Source organism: Capra hircus, unplaced genomic scaffold (genome assembly GCF_001704415.2).
Source record: "Capra hircus breed San Clemente unplaced genomic scaffold, ASM170441v1, whole genome shotgun sequence".
Classification (NCBI taxonomy): domain Eukaryota; kingdom Metazoa; phylum Chordata; class Mammalia; order Artiodactyla; family Bovidae; genus Capra; species Capra hircus.
This window is the reverse complement of record NW_017189603.1, coordinates 10998-29484: the sequence shown is the minus strand read 5'-3', so window position 1 is coordinate 29484 and position 18487 is coordinate 10998. Positions and strand designations below refer to the sequence as shown.

The 18487-nt window shown below is 41.7% G+C and overlaps 1 protein-coding gene across 1 annotated transcript; it reads left to right on the top strand.

The window, feature by feature from the left end:
- Positions 1–6294: 6294 nt before the first annotated feature.
- LOC108634556 (zinc finger protein 420-like) lies at positions 6295–12819 on the top strand. The gene is made up of 3 exons (XM_018044543.1): positions 6295–6418; positions 7431–7526; positions 11189–12819. Exons 1-3 carry the CDS (start codon positions 6385–6387, stop codon positions 12817–12819), a joined length of 1761 nt encoding a protein of 586 aa, XP_017900032.1. The 5' UTR covers positions 6295–6384.
- The last annotated feature ends 5668 nt before the right edge of the window (positions 12820–18487 follow it).

The following is an 18487-nucleotide window of genomic DNA, read 5'->3' as shown; positions in this document are numbered from 1 at the left end:
TTCTTCCCACTCAGTCACCTGGGAATCTAGTAGGAAATAGAGAAGAGATTAAAAAGGTCTGTGGTTGCCATCGGTTTCAAAGGAGGGACTATGAATATCTTAAATCTAGAGAACTTTCAGGACCGTGAAAAAATTTGTGTTAAACTGTTGTGATGGACACATGTTATTATACATTTATCCAGAGGTATGGAGTGCACATCTCTAAAAGAGAAACATAAGGGTAAACTAAAGAGTTTGTCTATTTACCGTCCTTGTAGATTCATCAGCAGTAACAAATGCTCACTCTGGTGGGGAAAGGTAAGGAGGGAGATTGTCCACGTGTGGGAACAAGAGGTATATGGGAAATGTCTATACCTTATTTTCAATTCTGCTGTGAAACGAAATCTTCTACAAAGTTGGTACTGGTGCATGCACACTGAATATTTTTTAGAATATATAATATTACAAAGATGGACATGCTTCTAACTTTAATTTTTCCTTAGTCATTATACTTTAAAGATGTGAGAAAATAGAGCTCTCTAAATGGAGCAGACAACAAACTGTAACAGTTGATTCATAAATCCTAGAAAAACACACACACAGGAAGTAGAACAATGTTCTCACGTGTTAATTCATGTGTAATGTAACTTACGACAACACCGATCATTATTTCCTTGCTTGGTCATCAGATAGCATTTAGGGCATCATTTTCAAAGGCATTTGTCTCTGCCCACACACACTTCTTAACCTAGTGTGTCCTGCTCAGTTCAGTTCATTTCAGCTGCTCAGTCCTGTCCTACTCTTTGCGACCCCATGGACTGCAGCTCGCCAGGCCTCCTGCTGCCTCTGGTTTATTTTCAAAGAAAGCTGTGATGGAAACACCTCAAGGCTCTTGGTCTCTGAAGTTGGAGGTGCCACAGCTGCAGAGAGGTGGTCACAATGCAAATCATTTTGTGAAAACCTGTGTCCCCAGGCTGCAGAGGCGGGTGAAAAAAACTAAGGACATCTTTGGGAAGAATTCTGCAAGTAAAGTCTGGCAGGAACCCAGGACCTCCAGGTGATTCCCACCAAACACTCACCTCTCCCCTCCCCTCCCCCAAGGGCGCAGGCACAGGCCGAGGACAACCACACCCATCCTAGAAAGAGCCCCTCCCCAGGGAATCAGGTTGAGCTTTGCTTCTAGAAGTGCCCGCCCTAAATCCTCCCTTCCTGAGGTCTCAGATGTGCCAAATGTGAGGTTTTCCTCAGGGCTCCTGAATCTAGGTCTTCCTCTTGCATTTTTTCAAAACCCTGGTAGGCTGGGTCAGGTAGCCCAGAAGTAGGGTCCGTTTTCTCTGGTGAATTGTAGTGAGGCCTGCTCTCTGTAATGCAAAAAGGAAGGAGAGGAACTAGCCAGGAAGATCTGCCAATAGAGTGGAGCAGCAGGATGTGATTAGCATATCAGGTTAGTCTTGATTACCCACTACAGATCAGGAACACAGAAAGTCAGCAAAGCGCTCAGAAAAGGGTGAGAAAAACAAGAAAACCATTTCTTCTTTTTCACTGCAGCAGTTGCAGGTTAAACGGCTGTATGGAAGTCTTTGAAGGTATTTTCTCAACATGTAGATGTGAGTTTGAGATGTCATATCCCCATAGAAGACGCAGAGCAGGAGGAAGAAGAGGAGGAAATGGCAGCTTCTCAGGTAATTGTCCTGTCCCAGGTGTGGGGCTGTGTCTTCTTTTCCTCCTGAAATGCCTCGATGGAGAATCTGCAAACCTTTAGTTCTCTGCTTCTAAGTTTTCTGCCTGGAGTGTTTATTATCCACCTTCTTATTTTTACCTTTTTTTTTTTTTTTTTTTAATAGCGAAAACCTGGTCTTCAGATTTCTTCTCCCCCATATTCCAGAGCCTTTTCTCCATTGTCTGTATCCTGGCTTTCTATAGAGCATGATGAATTCTCAACATGAAATAGTGACTTTCAATGTTGAATACATTCCATTTGTGAGAGATCAATTCAGGGAGGCACTGGTATCAGAAATTCCCTTGGGATGTGGTTCAGTGTTACAATCTTAGGGAAGTCAGGGAAATGCCATGATGAATGTTCTCTAACTCAATGACCTCTGATGTTCACTGGTTCAGGTGCTTCTGTGAGATTTCCACGCTACGAAATTCATTTTTCTTTCTTCTTCTTCTTTTTTTTTTTTTTTTGGTCTTGAACAAGGGTCTTGGAAAGAAAAAGCAATGGATATGCCTATCACAGTTAATGAGGAAATGCCGTATCTTCTTAGTTACTCTTTGCTTTGAAAAATGAACACTGTCAGCTAAAACAGATGCACAATTTGAAAGATGTGAATTAAGTTTTATTTTGGGCAAAATGAGGACAGCAGCCCAGGAGACAGCATCTCAGAGAACTCTGAGAAACTGCTCCAAAGAGACAGTGGGCTAAGGTCAGTATGTGATTTTAGTGAAGGGGGAGTTAGTGCAATCAAGCACTTATTTTACAAAAGGTTTCCTGCCAGTCGTGAGGAACTGAAGTCATCATTTAGTGTTTAGTGCTTTTCTAGATGTGAAGAGATGTAAGGATTGGGATCATGAAAGCAGTTCCTGAAAATATTCGACTCTCTAAAAACCTGTTCCACCAGATTCCCTGGACCTGAGTGCCTCAATCCTACCCTGAACTCCCTCGAGGGGACTGAAGTCAGGTTCAACACCATAGGGTTCATTCTCTCCAGAGGCAGATGGCAAATGCCCTTATTATTCAGTTCAGCTCACTTCAGTCACTCAGTAATGTCTGACTCTTTGTGAACCCATTAATCACAGCACGCCAGGCCTCCCTGTCCATCACCAACTCCCGGAGTTCACTTAGATTCACGTCCATCGAGTCAGGGATGCCATCAAGCCATCTCATCCTCTGTCGTCCCCTTCTCCTCCTGCCCCCAATCCCTCCCAGCATCAGAGTCTTTTCCAATGAGTCAATTCTTCACATGAGGTGGCCAAAGTACTGGAGTTTCAGTACAGATCTCTGGTTTCTCTGCCTTTTCTAAAACCAGCTTGAACATCAGGAAGTTCACGGTTTACGTATTGCTGAAGCCTGGCTTGGAGATTTTTGAGCATTACTTTACTAGCATGTGAGATCAGTCCAATTGTGCAGTAGTTTGAGCATTCTTTGGCATTGCCTTTCTTTGGGATTGGAATGAAAACTGACCTTTTCCAGTCTTGTGGCCACTGCTGAGTTTTCCAAATTTGCTGGCATATTGAGTGCAGCACTTTCACAGCATCATCTTTCAGGATTTGAAATAGCTCTAATGGAATTCCATCACCTCTACTAGCTTTGTTCGTAGTGATGCTTTGTAAGGCCCACTTGACTTCACATTCCAGGATGTCTGGCTCTAGATGAGTGATCACACCATCGTGATTATCCAGGTCATAAAGATCTTTTCTGTACAGTTCTTCTGTGGATTCTTGCCACCTCTTCTTCATATATTCCACATCTCTTAGGTCCATATTATTTCTGTCTTTTATCGAGCCCATTTTGCATGAAATATTTCTTGGTATCTTTAATTTTCTTGAAGAGATCTCTAGTTTTTCCCATTCTGTTCTTTTCCTCTTTTTCTTTGCATTGATCGCTGAAGAAGGCTTTGTTATCTCTTCTTGCTCTTCTTTGGAACTCTGCATTCAGATGCTTATGTCTTTCCTTTTCCCCTTTGCTTTTAGCTTCTCTTCTTTTCACAGCTATTTGTAAGGCCTCCCCAGACAGCCATTTTGCTTTTTTGCATTTCTTTTCCATGGGGATGGTCTTGATCCCTGTCTCCTGTACAATGTCATGAACCTCATTCCATAGTTCATCAGGCACTCTATCTATCAGATCTAGGCCCTTAAATCTATTTCTCACTTCCACTGTATAATCATAAGGGATTTGATTTAGGTCATACCTGAATGATCTAGTGATTTTCCCTACTTTTCTTCAATTTAAGTCTGAATTTGGTAATGAGGAGTTCATGATCTGAGCCACAGTCAGCTCCTGGTCTTGTTTTTGTTGAATGTATAGAGCTTCTCCATCTTTGGCTGCAAAGCATATAATCAATCTGATTTCGGGGTTGACCATCTGGTGATGTCCATGTGTAGAGTCTTCTCTTGTGTTGTTGGAAGAGGGTGTTTGCTATGACCAGTGCATTTTCTTGGCAAAACTCTATTAGTTTTGCCCTGCCTCATTCCGCATTCCAAGGCCAAATTTGCCTGTTACTCCAGGTGTTTCTTGACTTCCTACTTTTGCATTCCAGTCCCCTATAATGAAGGGGACATCTTTTTGGGGTGTTAATTCTAAAAGGTCTTGTTCAGTCGTTGGCGGTGTTCTTGGCAAGTGCCAATTTGTAGTTGAGAACGCTCCTGTGTGTTTAGTAGAGATGCTGGGATTTGGTAGTGGGCATTTTCATCACTCAAGCCTAGGTCTGATTATTTCCAGTACACTCCCTGCTCACATCACAGATAGAGTCTCATCACATTTCTGTATTTTCCAAAATGTTTACAAGAATCATATTGCTGCTAATCTATGCTCAACTGTGTTAAATTTTAAAATATAGTTCCATGCAAATGGTAGATTTTTTAGGAAATTAAAAAATTCAGAACCAGAGTTGTCAATTTTTTTAATCATTGTATATATCTGCACCCGAGTCTATTTTAAAAAATAAAATAATATTGTCATGCGAGTGTATGTTCCTCGGTTCTTTGTCTCATCAAAACTAAGATTTTGAGCAATGGACATTAAAGCCCTCAGTGCATCACAGCTCTTGGGTCTTGGACTAACCGTGTTATAGCTCTTAAGCAAATCAGTGTCACAGCTCTATTTTATTTAGAAGATAGCAGGAGACTCCTTCCTTGAAGCATGAGGGCATGCCAACCCAAAGACTCAAACAGAAGAGAGTGGAGGAGCATGTGGGGGAGGGAGAAAGAGAGAGAGAGAGAGAAAGCGCTTTGGCTTCTCCTTTTATATGTTTTTTCCTCCACCTGGGCCTGCCCTATGCTAATTGAGTTTAACCAGGAGTGTTGTTTCTTCTACGTGAAGACTTCACTCTGGTCCTCGGACCTTCCTTTGACCTTCCTTGTCTTTTAGCCATCGCCATTTTGGGCTACTTTTCCCTATTCTACCTACCTAACAATATCATCCTCAAATATTTATGTACATTTTCAATCAGTTAAAAATTATCCTGATTTTATTGACATGACCATTTTTCTCTTAAAAAGGATACAGTCCCAATTTAGTGTATGTCTGTATGCATGAACATGTTAACATCATTTGACTGATTTTTTCTTTTTCTTTTCTGAAGATTCTCTGAAGCAGGGAATAGCTACCCACTCCAGTATTCATGCCTCGTGAATCCCATGGACAGAGAAGCCTAGAAGGCTACAGTCACTTGGGTTGCAAAGAGTAGGACACGACTGAGTGACTAACGCTTTTCTGTTTTCAATATTATTTACGAATACAGAAATTTCTATAAACTTTCAGTACAGTTAGCTTTGTGCATTTGTCTGTGTTTGATTAAAGTCTAGAGTCACAAACTAAAGTAAAAGTTGCTGCTGCTGCTAAGTCGTTCCAGTCGTGTCCGACTCTGTTCGACCTCATAGACGGAACCCCACCAGGCTCCCCTGTCCCTTAAGCTGTCATTTAAAGAATGTTTGTTAAAATATTTGCCAAAAGATGCTACAGCAACATTATTGATTTTAAATTATTTCTGGTATACATTCAAGATTCTGAAAAATGTCAGAAAGTAGTATATACCAGATCGTTAAAATGATTCTTGCTGCTGAGGTTACTATCCTATCAGACCTGTAAAACCTGTAAAGTACTTGAAGTTCAAAGTTAACTGTGAATTCTTTCCTTACTATTCTACCTCATTGCTGTTCACACATTGTCACTCATGGAGCAGAATTTTCAACATTACTCGTTCAAATAAGCTTGTGAAAAATGTGGCACACTGAGCCCACTCCAGAACATTTGGATCAGGAAGTGCTTTCTAAAAATATTTCCTGTTTCTTTTGATAGACAGTTTATTGTCTGTCAACTGAGTACAACACTCAAAAATAAATATGCCAATGTTGATCTGATTATAATTTCTCTTCCAAATCAGAATAATTGCTATAGTGGTTGATGGATCGTATCTCATCCTCTTTTCTTGGGGTTAAAAATGTGGTAGAAGATATTACTGTGTAAAAATTATATTCTTGTGTAACACCAGACATTCTCCTAAGTCAAAACCATTTCTCTTGCTGGTTTCCTCTTGGGTCACATTATGGAGTCTTCCCATGGCCACATGACACCTGTACTTTGTATTTCAGGGACGGCTGACATTCCAGGATGTGGCCATAGACTTCACTCAAGAGGAGTGGGAATGCCTGGACCTCGGGCAGCGAGAATTGTACAGGGACGTGATGTTAGAGAACTACAGGAACCTGGCCTCCTTGGGTGAGGATAACTGACTTCCAGAATCCCTTATCTACCCACTAGATTTTGGTTCCTGTATTTCTAGAATGTCTCCTAGAATTTTCTGCTCGTTATAAGAGTTTCAGATCCCTGCTTTCTATGAGAAAATAGATATTTATGAGTTGAGAAAGAAGACTTCATGATGATTCATTATGATTCTAACTTTTCCTTGATGGAATCTTCATCATTCTAGGTTAGTGGTAATTCTGTAGGTTCTGTGGTATAAAAGGGTGCCACTCTCCTTTATAGATTAGATTTCTCCTATTTACTTACTTTGGCCTTAGAAGTACTTGACTAGAATCTCAAGACCTTTTCTTTATGTATTTGTTAGTTATAAAAGTGCTTCAATAAAGTATTTGGGGATATAATTTTCTAGGCTATATTAACATTCAACCATACCTTCTCTAGAATGTTAATAATGTAATAATATAATGAGCCAGATTACGGTCATGTCTGACTCTTTGCAACCCTATGTAATAGTCCATGGAATTCTCCAGGGCAGAATACTGGAGTGGGTGGCCGTTCCCTTCTCCAGAGGATCTTCCCAACCCAGGCATCAAACACAGGCCTCCCACAGTGCAGGTGGCTTCTTTACCAGCTGAGCCACCAGGGAATGTTAATACAGCTTAGGAAATTGTGTCCCCAAATATTTTATCTCCAGGCTGTATTAACATTCTACCATGCCTTCTCTGGGCTTCCCAGGTGGCCCTAGTGGTAAAGAACCTGCCTGCCAATGCAGGAGACATAAAAGAAGGGGGTTCGATCCCTGGGTTGGGAAGAACTCCTGGAGGAGGACATGGCAACCCACTCAGTATTTTTGCCTGGACACTCCCATGGACAGAGGAGCCTGCCCGGCTACAGTCCATAGGGTGGCAAAGAGTCAGACATGACTGGAGCGACTTAGCACATGTGCCTTCTCTTCTCGCTTGAATACATATTAGATTGGAAACTGATGAATCTCCAGCAAAATGAATATTCCTTTTCCTGATAGCAGGTCTTGTGGTCTCTAAGCCAGACCTGGTCACCTTTCTGGAGCAAATGAAGAATCCCTGGGATATAAGGAGACTGGAGACGCCAGCCATATACACAGGTAGGTGTGAATGGATGGAGCCGATGAGTCAACGACAGGTCCAAGGATTAGTGAGGAATTCATCCTTTGCATGTGGTTTGGGAAGATCTGCTTCAATGGTAACGATTTTGGAGAAGTCTGGGTTTCTTTCTGTTGCTGTCATAGGCGGATATCACCTGCCCCATTCTGTCTCTTTAAATCATTCCTGAATTCATCTTCAGTAATTACTTTTCTCAGTCACAGTGAGAACTGAAATCCTTCTCTTGGCCTGTGACAACCTGCATGAATCGATTACTATTGCATTTCTTGGGTAAGGGGTGGTGGTGCTAGGAAAACTGCACATTTCTGAAAAACTCTAAGACACTCTTATTAAAGTTTCTACCTCTAGATGGCAGTATGTGAGCAGAATTGTAGACATACTGACAAAGTTCTAGGAATCTTGGGGACAGAGGTTTGTTTTTTCTTTTTCCTGACTTATAATTTCTAAAACACTGGTAGCTACAAATATGATCTTACAAAATTTAAATTTAAGTAATTTCTTCACTGCATAAACCAAAACCTCCCTAAAGAGAAAGAATGCCATCTCAGGGTTACTTCAAAGTTTCTGTTTTCTTCATATGAACTCATACGAAATGTGTATTTGCCCCAATTCCTTAATGCTAAAAGACTTAAATATATTCAATTAACTGAAAGAATTTTCAAATAAATTGGCATAAGAACTTAAAGAGTCTGCCTGCAATGCAGGAGACCCAGGTTCAATCCCTGGGTTGAGAAGATTCCCCTGGGGAATGAAATGGCAACCCACTCCAGTATTCTTGCCTGGAGAATCCCATGGACAGCGGAGCCTGAGCGGGCTTCAGTCCACAGGGTCGCAAAGAGTCGGACACTACTGAATGACTTCACTTCACTTCAAGAACGTAAAACATTTTCCACCATATTTTCAATGGTTTCAAACTACTGCAATGTTTAGATAATAGAATCTTTTAAAAACATTCTTATTGGAGTATCACTGGTTTACAATGTTGTACAGCAAAGACAATCGATTTTACATAAAGATATCTACTCTTTTTAATATTTCCTTCCCAATTAGATCTCCACAGTGCATTGATAGTGTTCCCATCATATTTTTAAAGTCTCATTTCTTAATTTCTCCAGAACTGCTTTTTATTTAACTAATTTTGTTATCAGCTTCCCCAGACTTTGTCCTACATGTCCTCACTTTCTGATTAGACCTATGTCAGTATCATTTACGATTTTTATATTGAAACATCATATAGAACATGCTAAAATAAAACGTGGGTAAAGAATTAGAGGGCACCTAGTGGCATCTGCATTTAAGATGATTTAAGTCAAAGAGTAACCATTAGACTGCCTGTCTCTTCTTCGCTTAGTGGTTCCTGTAGCTTTTTGTCTTGCTCCTTCCTCCACAGCATACTTCTTTGTTTACTCATTTTGTCACATTTTCTGGGTTTGCGGTCTGTTCTGCAGGCTTCAGGATCCTATCTCCTCTTGCTCTATTGTCTTCCCACTAGGGGGTGAGGTTGGTCCATAGACTTGTACCCTTATCCCCTTGATTTGGGCTTTGATTGCTGGATCAATCAAAAGCCTCCCCTGGATATTCAGGGGAGCTTCCCCCTTAGCTCTATGGTTGTCACTGCCCTGTCAGAGGTGAGGTATGCTCCTGGTTGGTGGAGAAGAGGCCCCATTCCATTTCTTCACTGTGATTCTGATCTGTGCCCAAGGTAGATAGGATTGGAGGACAGCCAATGGGAGAGAAGCGACTAAGGATTTCTCCTCTGGGGATATTCACCTTGGGGTGTGCTCATGCGCTGTGTGAGTCTCATGTGACCCCATGTGGGCACTGCTCTTGGACCCCTTCAACCATGGGCATGCTGGCACATTGCTCTGGTGTCTCAGATGTTGCTTTCACTGGAACACGAGCAGAGACCATGTGAACTCAGGTCTCAAAATTGCATTCATGGAGCTGGACCTCCTGTGGTGCTATGCAGGCAGCTCAGAATCTGGCCTGCCCCACCACCTAGCATACATCCCCACAAAGTCCACAGCTGCTAAAGCTATACCTCCCATGACTAGGGGAGCCCTGGTTGTCCATTCAGACGCTCTGTAGGGGCTGAATTGACAAAGCCAGTTGCAGGTATAAAAGCATGGTTTCTTCAACCATGAGGAGAGACTTCAGTTTTTCTTCCTTAACCCTAGGGCTCAGCTGAGCTTTCAGCTCCTTCTATGTGTGTAGGCCACCCACAGGTGTCTGCTCTAGAAGCTGCCCCAGAGCACAGGAGTCTGCTGATTGTGGAGGAGGTGCATGGGGGGAGGCAGTGGCTGGAGCTCAATAGAGCCCACCCAGGTGGCGGCCCTTCCTAATGCTGGGGGAGGAGGGGCCAGCACAGGGGGAGAGAGGCAGCAATGGTGGTCTTCCCTGCGGGCATCACTCAACAATGGCACTCTGCTCTCTGGTGGTTCAGGCTTCCTCCACAAGCATTCTAGTTTATAGAGCTCCTCCCTCACCCCCGTCCCCTCAGGATGCCTCCTCACAACCCACAGCATTCTTCTGCCTGGGTCTGCTCTCCAGACCCCACATTTCAGCACCCAGCCTTTGTCCACAGCAGCGGACACCCTCTCAGGCTGGGTGGGCAGGGCTGGGATCAGTACCCTGTGTACAGGTCTCACTCTGTCCTGCTGCCACAGACTGTAGCCGTGTTCTCTTCCCACAGAGAATGAGGCTCCAATTCTGTCCCTGCTGAGGTCACACCAGCCCCAGCAGATAAGAATTGTACAAAACAAAACTTTTATTTTGTATCTTTCAGCTGTGTCTTCTCACAACACCCGTGGTTTGATGTCAAAGAATCCGAGATTAGAAAATTTAATCCAAAAAACAAACCTAGGAATATATGAAAGCGCTCACCTTGGAAACGAACATTTAATGAAAGACCAGGAATATACGGGGGTATGTGAAAGATCTAGAAGATGTTTATATAGACAGAAAAAAACTGAGGCAGATTCACACCATGCGGACATTACTGCCCAAAGACATGAGCCATGTGAGCCAAACTGCGGAAAATACCCATTTCAGTTATCAACATCTGCAGAGAAGTGTATCTCTTCAAGCAAAGGCTTAAATCACTTTTTGAAACATACACGTTCTCTGAAGGGAAATGTGGAAAATCTGGAAAGTCATCCAGTCTCTACTGCAAATACTCATGCAAACCACTCTGAACACAGGCTGCGATTACACATACATTCAAGGACGTCTGAAAACCAGAAATTTAAAAACGATGGGGAAAACTCACAATATAATCAGTTTGAGGGATCTGCGAGCAAGGGGTCATTATTCTTCCACCAACAGACAGTTTCTCTCTGTTTCAACATGTGTAATGTTGATAATAATGGAAGAGAGTTAATCCTACCATCATTGTTCAATACACATCATGATATGGTTAATATGGAACAACTTCTCATGTGTAATAACACGAGTCAGGCCTTAAGTAAGAGCTCTACCCCCAATGATTACAAGAATATTTACGATGGAGTGAGAAGCCATTCATGCAATGAAACTGGGTGTAAAACTACACAAGACTCTCACCCTATGAAACATCAGGGACCTCAATCTTCAGACAAAGATTCTAAGAATAGTACATGGAGGAATATCTTTTATCAAACATCAGGTTTTCCACTAAATGAGAGAACACACACTGGAGAGAAGACTTACAATTGTGAATATGGTGATGTTTCTAATCAGTCTTCAAATCTCACTCAACAGCAGAGTATTCAGAATCCGCAGAAAAGTTACAAGTGTACGAAATGTGAGAAAGCCTTTACTAACTCATCCAGTCTAAGTAGACACAGGAAAATTCATTCAGGATGGAAACCTTTCAAATATATAGAGTGTGGCAACACCTCTAATCAGAATTCAGAGCTTAGTCAAGATCAGCAAATCCACACTGGCAAGAAACCTTATGAATGTAAGGAATGTGAAAAAGCATTTATGTGTTACTCAAACATTAGTAGACATCAGCGAATTCACACTGAGGAGAAGCATTATAAATGTACAAAGTGTGGCAAAGCCTTTAATCAGAAGTCACATCTTACTGAACACCAGAGAATTCATACTGGAGAGAAGCCTTATAAATGTAAAGAATGCGGAAAAGCCTTCAGTCACAACTTAACTCTTACTAACCACCAGCGAATTCATACTGGAGAGAAGCCTTATAAATGTAAGCATTGTGGCAAAGAATTTCACCAGTGCTCAGGTCTGATTTACCATCAGGGAATTCATACTGGAGAGAAACCTCATAAATGTACAGAATGTGGGAAATCCTTTAGTCAGAACTCAGCTCTTACTCAACACCAGCGAATTCATACTGGGGAGAGGCCTTATAAATGTAAGGATTGTGGCAAAGCGTTTAGACAGCTCTCATGTCTTACTAAACATCAAGTAATCCATACTGGAGAGAAGCTTTATAAATGTAAGGATTGTGGCAAAGAATTTAACCAGAGCTCAGGTCTTACTAACCATCAGAGAATTCATACTGGAGAGAAGCCTTATAAATGTAAAGAATGCGGAAAAGCTTTCAGTCACTACTCAACTCTCACTCAACACCAGAGAATTCATACTGGGGAGAGACCTTATAAATGTAAGCATTGTGGCAAAGACTTTAGCAAGCACTCAGGTCTTTCTTACCATCGGAGAATTCATTCTGGAGAGAAGCCTTATAAATGTAAGTATTGTGGAAAAGAATTTAACCGGAGCTCATGTGTTACTTACCATCAGAGAATTCATACTGGAGAGAAGCCTTATAAATGTAAGGATTGTGGCAAAGCCTTCAGTCACCCCTCAACTTTTACTAAACACCAGCGAATTCATACTGGGGAGAGGCCTTATAAATGTAAGGATTGTGGCAAAGACTTTAGCAGGCACTCAGGTCTTACTTACCATCAGAGAATTCATACTGGAGAGAAGCCTTATAAATGTAAGGATTGTGGCAAAGCCTTTAGACAGCACTCATGTCTTACTAAACATCAAGTAATCCATACTGGAGAGAAATCTTATAAATGTAAAGAATGCGGAAAAGCCTTCGGTCACTACTCAAATCTTACTCAACACCAGCGAATTCATTCTGGAGAAAAGCCTTATAAATGTAAAGAATGTGGAAAAGCCTTCAGTCACCACTCAAATCTTACTCAACACCAGAGAATTCATACTGGAGAGAAGCCTTATAAATGTAAGGATTGTGGCAAAGAATTTAATCAGTGCTCAGGTCTTACTTACCATCAGAGAATTCATATTGGAGAATAACCTTATAAATGTAAAGAATGCAGAAAAGCCTTCAGGCACCACTCAAGTATTATTCAACACCAGGGAATTCATACTGGAGAGAAATCTTACAAATGTAAGGAATGTGGAAAAGCCTTCATCAAGCACTCACGTCTTACTCAACATCAGAGAATTCATACTAGAGAACTGGCAAAGGCTTTAATCAGAGCTCTCACCTTATTAGACATCAGAGGGCACGTACTGGAGAGAAACCCTAGTAATAAGTGATGGAAGAGGTTTGTCCTAAACATACACTTCAGAAAATACAAGACCATTTATATAAGAAAGATAAGGAATGACATAAAGAAAATGTCAAAAATTATTTAATAACAATTAAATCTAAATAAATATCAGAAATTTCACACTAGAAAAAGTGAAAGTCGCTCAGTTCTGTCCAACTCTTTGCAACGCCATGGACTGTGTCCATGGAATTCTCCAGGCCAGAATACTGGAAGGAGGAGGATTCTTTACCAACTGAACTATCAGGGAAGCCCGTATAATAGAAAGCATTTCATCAATCTTATTTTTTGAAGTTCCTCTTCAAGAGAAGTACTGTAGATAGTAATCCATAGTTAAAACAGATTAAAAAATTGATACGTTAATATGGATCACAAGATGAAGGTTGGTGTTTAGAAATGTACAATTTTTACCAACATTCTTTGTTTATATTAACATGATTTGTGATTATTTGAAAACCAAAACAAATGTGATTCAACTCTCACATTACTCCATGCTGTTATGCTTCATTTCTAGGGTGTATGCAAAGTTATGTTTTTGATGGTTGCTATCTCAAAGATAAGACAAGGTCTTCTATCCTAGGGAGTAATCATTTATATTTATTCTCCATTAGAAGATTAAGGACACAGTAATGTAACATGTACATCTAAATGGAGGTGTTAGTCATTCATGGTAAACATCCCTATAGGTCACCATGAGGTAAGTGTTCAAGGAGTAATTCCACATATTAAAATAAGATGTACATTTTCAATAGTTATTTCACTTGCTTTTTAAGAAAAACACAATGACAGTTCACTGAAATCTTGATGTATTTTTATAATATCAACAGACGTCATGAATATTAGTGGACATGTTTCAAATGAAGACATCTCTGATCCCCTAGAAATGTATGGAAATCGGTCACAGAAAAGTCATGTAATTAGTGTATGTCTTGTTTCATAAATGATTAACCTCCATTTTGCAACCATAGGAATCACAGTTCTCAGATCATTGTATCAGAGCAGTGAATATCGTTGTTTATGCTTGTAATCTGTATTTTACTCAGGTACACAGTGGGTTGGAAAAGGTTTTATTCTGACTGTGTGATATGACATGTTAATAAAACTGGATGGTTTCTTGTGATGAAGTTGGTGTGTAATGTAGTGTCAACCTACGGATTTAAGGTTGAAGGGAAAATACCTAACAATAAACTCTTTGTTAGCACATATGGATGATATCTGCAACAATTAATTTCCATACTGCCTTTAAGCCTCAAATAATTGGATATTTCCCATCATTTCTCCATTTTACTTTTTCCCCCTCTCTGGAACTGCTGAGACATTGTGATAGTTCTAAGAAGGACCATATAGAGTATTGAGAGTTTACCTGGATTACTCCATCTCCATCCTGTTGCTGCCACAGCATCTCTGTGGGGAGCAGGCAGCCTGCAGGTCCTTAAACTCACACCAGCCAGTCCTGTGAGCACCTCCACTAGATGACCACCCACCTTGAGACCAGCAGTCTTGCTGAAGCCCAGGGTCTACTGCACAGGCCCCCTTCAGTGACACCCTCAGAGCTCACCAGATTCCTGCTCCTCTCGTTTGAATGGACCCATCCATGCTCAGCCTGCGGAGCCCACAGCACTTCACTCAGGGTCCCTTAGAAAGGCCTGAACCCCAAGTACTGGACCTTTCTCTGCCTGGTTCTAGCCTGACCTCCCTCAGAAATTCCCACCCTAAACCCTCCCCTCCTGAGATGTCTCAGCTGTGCTGAGTGAGAAGGCTCAAGCTCAGGGCTCCTGAGTGTGGGTCTTGGGGAAGAAGCATCAGAACAGAGATCTTCCTAAAGATTTATTTAATGATCCGATTTCAGACCTACAGATTCATAACTTCTTAGAGTGGGGACCTGACCTTGAGGGGTTCACATTCACAGAAATGATTCAGAAAGTATCTGAACCATTGGCCAAATGATTTCCATCTGTTTCCCATCAGGGTCACTTGACCAGTGTTAGGAAAGGACCTCCCTGGTGCCTTCCCCACAGAGTTCTCTCTTGGTCCTGTGGGGGCATCCGTGTGGTGTGTAGGAAGTGCTCCAGGGGACTCGTAACGGGAGGCCTGGGTGAACGACATGGCTCCTGGTCCATCTGTGAGAGCTGAGGCCTAGCTTCAGTCTGAGGAGAGGCTGCAGGTTTGGTCTAGCTGGATTTGGACCAGGGAAGTCAGTCAGCTCACATCATCTGTGTGAGCAGAGGGTTAGGATCTCTCTATGGGGAGAGAACAATCAAGAAATAAGTTCACAGGCTGGTCTCCAGGTAGGCGTGATTGTTCCCGAATCTCTCCTGAGACAGGACAGGAGAGGTGGGTCTTTTCAGCTTTTCAAGTCCTTCTGTCTGTAGGTGAAGTAGTTGCAGGTTAAGGAGCCCTGCGCATGCCTTTGAAGGTATTTTCTCAAGATGGCAGAGGTGTGTTTGCTACAAAACATCCCCAGAGAAGACAGAGCAGGAGGAAGAAGAGGAGGAAATGGCACCTTCTCAGGTCCATGTTCTATTCCAGGCCTGGGGCTGTGTCTGGTTTTCCTCCTGAAATGCCTAGACTGAGAATCCGCAAACCTTTAGTTTTCTGTTTCTAATTTTTCTGTCTGGGGTGTTTGTTATCAACTTCTTATTTTTCCCTTTTCTTCTTATCATAGTGAAGACCGGCTCTTTAGCCCACCTCTCCCTTGTGTCCCAGATCCTGTTCTCCATTGTCTGTATCCTGGCTTTCTATAGAACATGATGAATTCCCAACCTGAATGAGCGACTTTCAGCTGGTGAACATATTCCTTTTGTGAGAGATCAACACGGAGAGGCACTGGTATCCGAGATTCCCACTGGGATGTGGTTCAGTGTTGGGATCTTCGGGAAGTAGGGGAAATGCCATGATGAGTTCAGACGTGGATGCAATTCAGCTCTTTAGGAGTTAGAAAATGCCCTTATATATTGAATCAACTCAGTGATCCAGAATTTTTCAGAAAATGCACAGAAATAAAAAGAAAACTAGGAGACACTGTCCTCTGTAATGCTAACGCTTACTAGTTAAACACACTGCTAGGATACAAAACAGAGGAAGTATATATAAAATGAATTTTGCATAAAACTGATATCTTTCTGTTCAGTTCAGTTCACTTCAATCAATCAGTCGTGTCTTACTCTTTGTGAACCCATGAGTCACTGCACACCAGGCCTCCCTGTCCATCACCAGCTCCTGGAGTTCACTTAGACTCATGTCCGTTGAGCCAGTGATGCCAACCAGCCATCTCATCCTCTGTCGTCCCCTTCTCCTTTTTCCCACAATCCCTCCCAGCATCAGAGTCTTTTCCAATGAGTTTACTCTTCGCATGAGGTGACCAAAGTACTGGAGTTTCAGCTTTTAGCATCAGTCCTTCCAAAGAAATCCCAGGGTTTATCTCCTTCAGAATGGACTGGTTGGATCTCCTTGCAGTCCAAGGGACTCTCAAAAGTCTTCTCCAACACCACAGTTCAAACGCATCAATTCTTCGATGCTCAGCCTTCTTCACAGTCCAACTCTCACATCCATACATGACTACTGGAAAAATCATAGCCTTGACTAGATGGACCTTAGTTGGCAAAGTAATTTCTCTGCTTTTGAATATGCTATCTTGGTTGGTCGTAACTTTTCTTCCAAGGAGTAAGCGTCTTTTAATTTCATGGCTGCAGTCACCATCTGCAGTGATTTTGGAGCCCATAAAAATAAAGTCTGACACTGTTTCTACTGTTTCCCCATCTATTTCCCATGAAATGATGGGACTGGATGCCATGATCTTCGTTTTCTGAATGTTGAGCCTTAAGCCAACTTTTTCACTCTCCTCTTTCACATTCATCAAGAGGCTTTTTAGCTCTTCTTCACTTTCTGCCATAAGGGTGATGTCATCTGCATATCTGCGGTTATTGATATTTTTCCTGGCAATATTGATTCCAGGTTGTGTTTCTTCCAGTCCAGCGTTTCTCATGATGTATTCTGCATAGAAGTTAAATAAGCAGGGTGACAATATACAGCCTTGACGTACTCCTTTTCCTATTTGGAACAGTCTGTTGATCCATGTCCAGTTCTAACTCTTGCTTCCTGACCTGCATACAGATTTCTCAAGAGGCAGGTCAGGTGCTCTTGCATTCCCATCTCTCTCAGAATTTTCCATAGTTTACTGTGATCCACACAGTCAAAGGCCTTGGTATAGTCAATAAAGCAGAAACAGATGTTTTTCTGGAACTCTCTTGATTTTTCCATGATCCAGCAGATGTTGGCAATTTGATCTCTGGTTCCTCTGCCTTTTCTAAAACCAGCTTGAACATCAGGAAGTTCACAGTTCACATATTGCTGAAGCCTGGCTTGGAGAATTTTGAGCATTACTTTACTAGCATGTGAGATGAGTGCAATTGTGCAGTAGTTTGAGCATTCTTTGGCATTGCCTTTCTTTGGGATTGGAATGAAAACTGACCTTTTCCAGTCCTGTGGCCACTGCTGAGTTTTCCAAATTTGCTGGCATATTGAGTGCAGCACTTTCACAGCATCATCTTTCAGGATTTGAAATAGCTCAACTGGAATTCCATCACCTCTGCTAGCTTTGTTCCTAGTGATGCTTTCTGAGGCCCACTTGACTTCACATTCCAGGATGTCTGGCTCTAGGTGAGTGATTAGGTTCAAGTTATAATTTCCTTATTTTTTCCTAAATGCCCAGGCTCTGATAGTGCATCTTCCATGTGATCGGTTTACACCATGATAGATGATGTCCACTGGCTCTGGTGATTTCTCTGAGATTATCAGGCTATGAAGTTCATTTGCTTCCCTCTATCTTTAATCAAGGATGTGGAAATATGTAGTGGGGAACGTATGAAAACCCTCACAGTTTTGGAGAAATTCCGCATCTTTTTGGTTTCTCTTTGCTTTGGAAAATAGATGCTCACTGTGTTGATGATAGACACTAGGTTTTAGGAATGGGCATTTTCATCACTCAAGCCCAGGTGTGATGTTTCCAGTACATTCCACGCTCATATCACACATAGTCTTCTTATTCACATTTTTTTTTCCAAAATATTTGCAATAATCATATTGGTGCTAATCTGTTTTCACCTGTGTTGAATTTCTAAGATACAGCTCAACAAAGTGATGCAGTTTGTCAGGAAATTAAAGTTTCAGAACCAAGAGCTCTAATTTATCTTATACCATTTTATATGTTTGCACCCAGGTGTATTTAAAATATATAGAAAATACCATTCACAAGTAGATGTGTATATTTTAACCCATTAGAAATTATCTTGATTTTACTGACATGAATCAGTTCAGTTCAGTTGCTCAGTTGTGTCCAACTCTTTGCAACCCCATGAACCACAGCACGCCAGGTCTCCCTGTCCATCACCAACTCCTGGAGTTTACCCAAG

Excerpts from the sequence above, each read along its gene's own strand:
- LOC108634556 (XM_018044543.1), top strand. The coding sequence starts at position 6,385 with ATGTTAGAGAACTACAGGAACCTGGCCTCCTTGG. Across the intron at positions 6,419-7,430 it reads CAGGAACCTGGCCTCCTTGG|GTCTTGTGGTCTCTAAGCCA; the intron begins GTGAGGATAACT and ends TCCTGATAGCAG. Across the intron at positions 7,527-11,188 it reads GACGCCAGCCATATACACAG|GTTTTCCACTAAATGAGAGA; the intron begins GTAGGTGTGAAT and ends ATCAAACATCAG.